This window comes from Sander vitreus, chromosome 17 (genome assembly GCF_031162955.1).
Source record: "Sander vitreus isolate 19-12246 chromosome 17, sanVit1, whole genome shotgun sequence".
NCBI lineage: Eukaryota > Metazoa > Chordata > Actinopteri > Perciformes > Percidae > Sander > Sander vitreus.
The window spans coordinates 30,494,543-30,504,542 of NC_135871.1; the positions used below are offsets into that span (position 1 = coordinate 30,494,543).

The 10,000-nt window shown below is 45.5% G+C and overlaps 1 protein-coding gene across 1 annotated transcript in view; it reads left to right on the forward strand.

Annotated features, from left to right (window-relative positions):
- LOC144532190 (spectrin beta chain, non-erythrocytic 1-like) overlaps positions 1 to 10,000 on the forward strand; it is a 174,054-nt gene that overhangs the window by 48,519 nt on the left and 115,535 nt on the right. The window contains exon 2 of the mRNA XM_078272808.1: positions 1,098 to 1,401. Within this exon, the coding sequence (XP_078128934.1) occupies positions 1,251 to 1,401 (151 nt within the window). The 5' untranslated portion in view covers positions 1,098 to 1,250. The remainder of the gene's footprint in view (positions 1 to 1,097; positions 1,402 to 10,000) is intronic.

The following is a 10,000-nucleotide window of genomic DNA, read 5'->3' on the forward strand; positions in this document are numbered from 1 at the left end:
CCCCCTGTAAATAATGCCTATGTATGTATATATATGTGTATATATATATATATATATTCTTAGAAGATTTGAATGTGTGTTTTGTGAACGCCTCACAGCTCAGATGTTTCTCTGATGTTGCAGTGACGTGTTGTGACCAGAGGGAGGCGCCGTTCTCTCAGTTTACACAGAAACGCTGCAGTAACCAGCCGCAGCCAATCACAGAGCAGACTGCTGCAGCGGCTGCTCTGTTTTCCCTCCAGATTGACCTTTTTACAGAGTCAGGTTGGCTGTCTGTGGATCAGTTTCTCTCAGTGAACTGAACTTGGAGAGATTTTAGGGTCTGAAATTGTAATCAAACAACTCTTGTGTTGTAATAAGACGCCTGCTGCAGATATTTTAAGATGCTTCAGACTAAACAAATGTACAAAATAGCAGTTGAGCATGTGAAAGAAAAGGCTGAATGGGCTGAGTGCAGAATGTTAAAAAGATATAGCAGGCCTATGGGCAGATGAATATAGAAGTTTCTGTGTAATTGTGTGTGTGTGTGTGTCTGCCTGTGTGTGTGTCTGCCTGTGTGTGTGTCTGTCTGCCTGTCTGTGTGTGTGTGTGTGTGTGTGTGTGTGTGTGTGTGTGTGTGTGTGTGCCTGTGTGTGTGTGTGTGTGTGTGTGTCTCCCTGCCTGTGTGTGTGTGTGTGTGTGTGTGTGTGTGTGTGTGTGTGTGTCTGCCTGCCTGTGTGTGTGTGTGTGTGTGTGTGTGTGTGTGTGTGTGTCGGGACCCAGAGCGTCTAAATGTGACGCCAAAGGAGACTTTTTGCATCACTAACAAACGCCAAAGTTACCGGACCAAGCGTCCCTTATTGACGGGATGGGAGTTCGTCAGAGTCCAAGTTGCTCGTTAATCATTAAAAAGAACATTTTTAAGAGCGTTGATTGAACTTATTAAACACCAGTATTGGCAAGAAAATAATCGATCAAGTCAAGTGTTTGTTTTTGTGCTGAAAATGTGAAGCTGAAGTCATTCGGCGTTCTGTGTTTTGACGACTTTGTACTAAAAAGTGTCGGAGCTACAGTCAGTCACACTTCCACTAACTCTGCCTCTCTTTCTGTCTCTGCAGGATTTTGGACGAGTGTCTTGACCTGCCACTCAGAGCCGGTCTGAGAGAGAGAGTGTGAGTGTGCGCGTTTGAGGATCCCGTCATCAACGGCAGCCGGCGGCAGGCGGAAGGACTCTGAGGCGGCGGCCGCGGCGGAGTCGCGGCGAGGTCACGATGACGTCGGTAGCGGCAGAGTTTGAGCACATGGAGATCCAGCAGCAGTACAGCAACGATGGCGTCAACAACCGCTGGGACGCCGACGACTGGGACAACGAGAACAGCTCGGCGCGTCTCTTCGAGCGCTCGCGCATCAAAGCCCTCGCAGGTAGGAGGACGGAGGAGGGAGGGAGGAGGAGGGAGGGAAGGGAGGAGGGAGGGAGGGAGGAAAGGAGGGGAGGAGGAGGCAAGGAGTAAAGGAGTAGAGTTTAGATTCTCTGCCTGAGCCCAACCCGAGCCCTGCCCGACTTTCGGGGAGGCAAGGAGGGAGGGAGGAGGCAAGGAGGGAGGGAGGGTCATAATGTCCTGGCTCATGATCTGTTTCCGTTCATCCCAAAGGTGTGGGATGGGGTTGAAGTCAGGTTCTTCCTCACCAAACTTACAGAAATCATACACACATCCACACATAAAAACATACACACATCCCTTTACCCCCTCAGTGCAATCGGACTCTGCAATAACTGCTGTGTTTACTATTTTTTAGCTATATATTGAGAACATGGAATGAATGTGTATGTGTAGATTAATGTGTGTGTATATGTGTGTGTGTGTATATATATATATATCTATCTATCTATCTATCTATCTATCATATATATATATATATATATATATATATATATATATATATATATATATATATATATATATATATATATATATATATAATCTTTTTACTCTATGCTGCTATTTGGAGAGGATGGCTCCAACAGAATTTCGTTGTACCGCATACAATGACAATAAAGATCTATCCATCCATCCATCTATCCATCCATCCATCTGTCCATCCATCCATCTATCCATCCATCTATCTATCCATCTATCCATCCATCTATCATCCATCTATCCATCCATCTATCTATCCATCTATCCATCCATCCATCTATCATCCATCCATCTATCTATCCATCTATCATCTATCTATCCATCCATCCATCTATCCATCTATCTATCCATCCATCCATCTATCTATCCATCTATCTATCTCTCTCTCTTCCATCGTCTTTACGTCACAGCGTGTAGAAAACTGTTGAGTCTGCGCGCTGCCATTTCCAATAGATTTTCCGTTTAGACTCACTAAATATTGAAAACACAGTCAGACGTAGGCTACATTCACACCACAAGTCTTAATGCTTCATTCAGATTTTTTTGCTCAGATTCCGAATTTTTTGTTTGTCTGTTCACATGACCCTTTTAAAACGTGGCCTATATATCAGGATCCAGTGTGAACTGTTTGCGGTTTCGAACTGACCCGCATGATCAAAAGAACAATACCAATACCAATGACATCAGACGCAGCACGCTGTTGCACTAAAGTCAGGGAGGTTATGGAGGAAGGAAGCTATTTTGGCTTTTATTTCAAAATGTTTGTGTAATGGCAGCCGTAACATTAATGAGCCGGTGAGGAGGAGAATGAAGAGAAAGAGAGCCAACATTGGCTATTTTGGCGTTTTGCGGGGTTATGGCTGCAAATTCCCTACAGAAGTCTGTGTGGAGGCAGAGACGAAGCCAGGAGGGGTGGGACTGCGTTGTGAATAGCTTCACAGAGACGCAGTTTATTCAACACTTTCTGTCAGTTTTTAATGTTACTGTCTGGGTCTACGTTTAACTCCCGTCGGCGCATAATTGTGACAAATGTCGATGTACAGTGGTGCTCATAAGTTCATGAACTCATGCTAAAGTTGACTAAAAAGAGGAATAAAAAAATCATCTTTTTCAAAATTAATAAGTCAGTACACCCCTATGTTAGATTCCCATAGAGGCAGGCAGACTTTTATTTTGAAAGGCCAGTTATTTCATGGATCCAGGATACTATGCATCCTGATAAAAGGTCCCTTGGCCCCCCCATCATCACATACCCTTCACCATACCCCCCCATCATCACATACCCTTCACCATACCCCCACATCATCACATACCCTTCACCATACCTAGAGATTAGCATGGTTGTATTCCAGTTAGCCTAATAGCTGGTTTGATTTGCATTGAGAGATGATTTTATGGAAAGTACCCCATGCGGCCGCATTGAAAAAAATCAGACCTGGGTCTGATTCAGGACCATATATGGAAGTGGTCTAAATTAGTGCTGTCAGTTAAACGCGTTATTAACGGCGTTAACGCAAACCCATTTTAATGGCGTACATTTTTTCATCGTGAGATTAACGTTCTTTTTGGCCTAGCAAACTTTGTGGTTTTTTTCACATGCTGTTGCAACAACTAGTAACGTTAGAAAAACTACAACACCACACCGGATCTAGCTAGACCGGGAACTAAACAACAGCACAAGAGTTCTACATGATTAGTAGGCTAACGTTCGCTAACGTTACGTTTTGAGTCGAGACGCCAAAATGGATGCCAGTAAGATTCTGAATGGAAAGTTTGCTTTTAAAAAGTTGCCAAATGGTTCCCTTGACAAGACCAAAGTGATCTGTGTGTTTTGTCGTTGGGAACTGAGCTGTCATCGCAGCACGTCCAGTCTGAAATACCACCTGATGGCCAAACGCACAGCTGATGGCCGAGCACACGGCTGATGGCCGAGCACACGGCTGATGGCCGAGCACACGGCTGATGGCCGAGCACACGGCTGATGGCCGAGCACACGGCTGATGGCCAAGCACTCTGGAATCACTTTCTTTCATTCTTGGAGAACTGTGAAGTTGAGGAAACTCTGGAAACTTGAAGGTGATATATCCCTAACTATCGATACCTCCTTAACCATGTGATGCCAAGCTGTGTATGATTATATAATGTCGTTACTCAGTTTTTTTTGGAAGAAGTCTGACCTGGTGACTTGAGCCCAAAAAATCAGATTTGGGCCACTTTTGCCTGCAGTCTGAACGCAGCCTTAGTGAATGGTGTACAACTGGGACCAGGGCTTTAAATTGGCACGGGTAACGTAACGTTACTAACCTTTAAAACCAGGAACAGACAACGCTTGTGTCGCATCAAGATACCCAAACTGTAAGACTATCGCTGTGTCTCAAACCGCACACTTCTGTCAGTCCACTGCTAACGTGCACTGACCACTTCCTGCCGTAGTGCCCGCTTTGGATGGTTAGTATTGTCCCAAAAGGAACACTTACGTTAAAACACTTACCGGGTATGACGAGCGGTCGACAGATTCAGCAACTGCACGGCCTATTTCTCGCTTAAAATGTTTTCAGAAACACGTTTCGGTGAACTATCTTCGTAAAAAACGAGATCGTATTCTGAACGAGACGCCATTATGCTCAGTTGTGAAATCCGGGAGAAGCCAGACCCACGTGACACGTTCGTCCAATCAGCTGCCGGTCCCTGGTGCCTCCCCGTTCTGCTTTGTAGTCAAGATGGCGCCCGTTTAGTGCGAGTAGTGTCCATCGTTCCACACTGAACTTTTTGACCGTTTTTAGGGGGTCATCCCGGTATTTTCAGTGCTCTGACTTTTTAACGTTATCTACACGATATACTTCAAACTAAGTGTTTGAAGTGTGCAAGTAGGCGGTTTGAGACACAGCTTATATCTATCTTCATATATCAATGTCTATATAATATATAATAATCAGTATATTGCCCAGCCCCAGATGAATGGATGCATGTTTGATCTCGCTGACACTGATGTTGAGCTAAAACCTGTAATTTACTCCCCTACTGAAAGGTGCAGGAGTCTAGTTTTCTCTCTTTTTACATTTTAATATACCGAAAGATTATTATAGGATTTTTACCCAATGACGACAAAAGAAACCCCCACTTGTTTACACCTCGTATTGAAATGACTCAATCTTAGTTCACTTTAAGCCAGTTTCATTAATTCTAGGTACATTGTTTACGTTTGTTTTTATGATTTTGTGTGTGTGTGTGTGTGTGTGTGTGTGTGTGTGTGTGTGTGTGTGCTTTCTGAGGCGCGAGGTCGCAGAGTTTGTGTCAACACCGAGAACAATGAGCCGTCTCAGAGAACACCGACTGAAACGTGGAAATCAGCAGCGTGATGATAGACAATGAAAACGGAAACTTCGATTCAGCTCCGGTTTGTGACGGTGAACTTGTGTTTTTGGGCCTGTAGTCAACAACAACAACAACAATTGGCCAGGTATACTAACATACACAAGGAATTTGACTTTGGTAGGTGTTAACTCTCTATAGATACCTTCAACAAATAGACATGTAGTAGTAAACATTCAGTAGACTAAACTAGTAATATAGACACATACTGTACAACATACATATAGGCACATATCAACATAATATACAAAAATACTAATATACAAATAAGACATAATATCAAGACAAGTACACATGGAGTGGGATGTAAGGTGCAAGAAGTAATAGTGCAAAGTAGGGGTGCAAGAATTATCGACTCAATATCGTTATCGCAATATTTTAGGCCTTTATTTGAGAGGACAGTTTAGACTTGAAAGGGAGGGGAGAAGAGGGGGAATGACACGCAGCAATAGGTCGCAGGTCGGAATTGAACCCGCGGCCGCTGCGGCGAGGACCGATCCTCTGTACATGGGGCACACGCTGTGTGTGTGTGTGTGTGTGTGTGTGTGTGTGTGTGTAAGAGTTACAGTAACTCTATCTCTCTCTCTGCTGTTTTCACCCTGATGGCCGACTGCTCCTGTAGTGTCCCACTTCACTAAATTATTCACACCAGTGTTAAATATGCAGGAGTGAGTGTGTGTGTGTGTGTGTGTGTGTCTCTGTGTGTGTGTGTGTGTGTGTGTGTGTGTGTGTGTGTGTGTGCGTGCTTGTGTTTCCTGACGGCTGCTGAGAGAGAAACATTAATCCACAATGAAAATAATCGCTAGTTGCAGCCCTATAGTACCTACTGAGTGAAGTTTCACTGACAGCCAGGCTCTGTCAGCATTCACAGTGTGATGTGTGTGTGTGTGTGTGTGTGTGTGTGTGTGTGTGTGTGTGTTAATCGCAGTGCGGACGAAGTCTAAATGTCCAGTTTGTGCCTCTCTTGTTCTTCTCCTCTTCCTGTTGGAGCTGAGCTCAGCAGGCTGAGGATGTGTGGGCTGATGACATTGAATTACCACTGTATCTGATACTGTGTGTGTGTGTGTGTGTGTGTGTGTGTGTGTGTGTGTGTGTGTGTGTGTGTGTGTGTCCTGTGATTACAAGCACAGTCTTTGTTTCTGCGGTTTATAGAGCTGAATACCAGACGACCAAACTTCTGAATAGTTCGAGTGGTTGTACGAGTTGTTGTAGTAACAGAAGCTAGTTGTTTGAATATCTAAAGTTGTAGTTTTGTCGGCAGTAATTCTTGCCCCCCCCCCCCCACCCTCCCCCCCACCATGTAGTGGTGTAACGGACCATAGCTGATCCGTTAACACTCACGGTTAACGGAATGCATGAATGAACCGTGGATCAAGTGCAACGTTTAACCATAATAATAGTGAAATAGTGAAATACATTTCTACTGTCGCTGTTACTTAAAGTAAGCTGATACATCTCTATGGAGGGTTGCCGTAAAAAGATCTCTCTTATTCTCTTATACGTTAACGGCACATATTAAAATCCGGGAAAAAAAGTGCAGCACCAGATACTGAACCCCCCAATGGACCTTTTTCACAGCAGATATGTTGACTTGTCATAGTAGGAAAAGCACAGCTGAAACTGATGACCTTAACGATGGCTCAGTTCCATCTCGTGTCCCAGTGAGCTATGTCAGTGAGTCAGCGTGCTCAACACCAGGGCCTCTCCTAACTGGAACGCAGCCATCATTAATGGGTTTGAAGACACCTGTTCTGTTCCTACTATGACATGTCAACATGTCTGCCGTGAAAAAGGTCTACACAGTAAAGCTGCTTACACACCAAGCAGACGGCCGACTGAGACGAGACGTAATACGTCTCCATAACAGCAGGCGGCGCTGGTCTGTATTGTCGCCCAAAAATGAAAACCGGCAGCTGATTGGACGAACGCGTCACGTGGGTCTGGCTTCTCCGGAAATTCAGAGCTGTGCAGTTGCTGAAGCTGTCTTCATTTCAGACCAACAAAGGTCAGTTTAACAGATTTTCGTCAGATTTTGAGAGACTCTAGTCACGCTCATCTAGCGTTTCCGGGTTATCTCTCCACCAATCAGATGGGTCATTTGAGTCCGACTGCCGGCAGTGCCCGCCCCGCCAATTATACATGTCAAATCTGCCAAAATGAAGGCCGACGGCCCCTCCAACGGACGACGGCACGGAGCACATTGAACTGACTCGAGTCACCGACCTCGCCAGACTGTCAGACGGCCGATTATGGGCTCTGTGTGTCCAGGCCTTTAAACTGCACATTTTAGAGTGGCCTTTTATTGTGTCCAGCCTAAGGAACACCTGTGCAATAATCCTGCTGTCTAATCAGCATCGTGATAGGCCACACCTGTGAGGAAGACGGATTATCTCGGCAAAGGAGAAGTGCTCACTAACGCAGATTTAGACAGATTTGTGAGCAATATTTGAGAGAAATAAGCCTTTTGCGTACAGCTGCCTCCAAGTGCCGTCGGAGTTGTCGAGATCTCTAAACGATCGGACGGAAACATGTAATCTATAATAATAATCTGTAATCTAATTGTGTCTACGTGTGTGTGTGTGTGTGTGTGTGTGTGTGCAGGTGAGGTGAGAGGAGTCGAGACGGGTTTAGATTAGGAGGAAGTTAGGTAATCTAGTAAATGTTTAATTATCCACTGAAATGGATGAAGAGGATGAAGAGGATGTGTGTCTAGAGTCTTCCAGCGTCGAGCTGCTGTCCTGTGTGTGTGCGCGTGTGTGTGCGCGTGTGTGTGCGCGTGTGTGTGTGCGTGTGTGTGTGCGTGTGTGTGTGTGTGTGTGTGTGTGTGTGTCTCGAAGCAAAGTGTGTTACGCCTCCATATGATATCCTGGGAAACGCAAAACCACCGGTCGCCTTGGAAACGCAGCCATATCTACTTACAGTGAAGGAAGAGGACAGAAGGAGTGTGTGTGTGTGTGTGTGTGTGTGTGTGTGTTCAGTGTGGGTCTGTGTGTATGGTCGTGTGTGTTCAGTGTTTGTGTGTCTGTCTGTGTGTATGTTCAGTGTGGGTGTGTGTCAGAGAGAGTGTATGTGTGTGAGAGTGTGTGTGTGTGTGAGAGTGAGTGTGTGTGTGTGTGTGGGTCTGTGTGTATGGTCGTGTGTGTGTGTTCAGAGTGTGTGTGTGTGTGTGTTCAGAGTGTGTTCAGAGTGTGTGTGTGTTCAGAGTGTGTCTGTGAGAGTGTGTGTGTGTTGTGTGTGTGTTCAGAGTGTGTGTGTGTTCAGAGTGTGTGTGTGTGTTGTATATTAAGACAAATAACCCTGCAGTAGCTCACACAGCAGATCGTCTCAACCCAAAGTATCTGAATGTCCTGCGTATTCTTTTCGTTGTGCTTTGTCTTATTTCACTTTGACACAAAGTAAGTAGAGGAAACTGTGACATTAAAAAACGTGAATCCAATCGGTCGATGGAGGTGACGTCTCAAGCTGCTTACACACCAACCAGACGGCCGACCGTCAGCAATAAAGCCAGTGGGACTGATCAGTGTCCCCGAGTTGGTCCAAAGTCCCTCAGAACACACCGGAGAGACGAGACGTAATACGTCTCCAAAACAGCAGGCGGCGCTAATCTGGATTGTCGCCCAAAAATGAAAACAGGCAGCTGATTGGACGAACGTGTGACTCTAGTCACGCTCATCCCGCTCCCCGTTTCTGGGTTAGCTCTCCACCAATCAGATGGGTCATTTGAGTCCGACTGCTGGCAGTGCCCGCCCCACTGATTATACATGTCAAATCGGCCAAAATGAAGGCTGATGGCCCCTCGGACGGACGACGGCACGGAGCACACCGAACTGACTCGAGTCACCGACCTCGCCAGACTGTCAGACGGCCGATAATGGGCCAGGCCTTTAAACTGCACATTTTAGAGTGGCCTTTTATTGTGTCCAGCCTAAGGAACACCTGTGCAATAATCCTGCTGTCTAATCAGCATCGTGATAGGCCACACCTGTGAGGAAGACGGCCGATTGTCGGGTTGGTGTGTCAGCGCCTTAATAGAGCCATCGGGACCGTGGCTGTGGCCCTGAGATGTTTACTGGTAACTGGGTGAGAGGCCGAGAGGAGGAGGAGGCTCTGAAGGATGAAAGCCTATCGGACCTCAAAAAAGGAGATCTCCACTTTTGAGTAAAAATCAAACACTTCATTTCCTACATTCTGGAGAATGGAGAATCAATTTGTGCCTTTTTCTGCATCAAGTTAAGGTGCAAATGCCTTTATTATAATTAGATAGTTGCACTGGCCAGTTTTGATTATTGGGGGGGGTTGTACACTTGCATAGTCAGACCTTCCTCCACAGCGCTGCGGAGGAAGGTCTGTCTAGTCCACACAGTATTCCTGGATGGGAGAAAAACCTGCTCTGGTTTATTGGCATTTCTTTAAACCAATCACAATCATCGTGGGCGGGGCTAAGCGCCAGACTGAGCTACGGTGCCTCTGCTAAATAGTCTCAGGAAGGAGCTGGTTTTGGTGAAACGTGGACGTTCAAGAGCTGCTTTAGTCGTGCAACAGAAAGCTCAGATTGGACAGATGGTCTAGCTAGCTAAGTCAGTCCAGACCCAGCCCCTGAACCTTGTGTTATGAATACAATACGTTATGAAATGTAACGTTTTCTACTTGGAAATACACTTTCTATTGATCAATACATTGTAAGTGATGTAGAATATACACAAGGGAAAAAAAACATGAGGAGGTGTTGT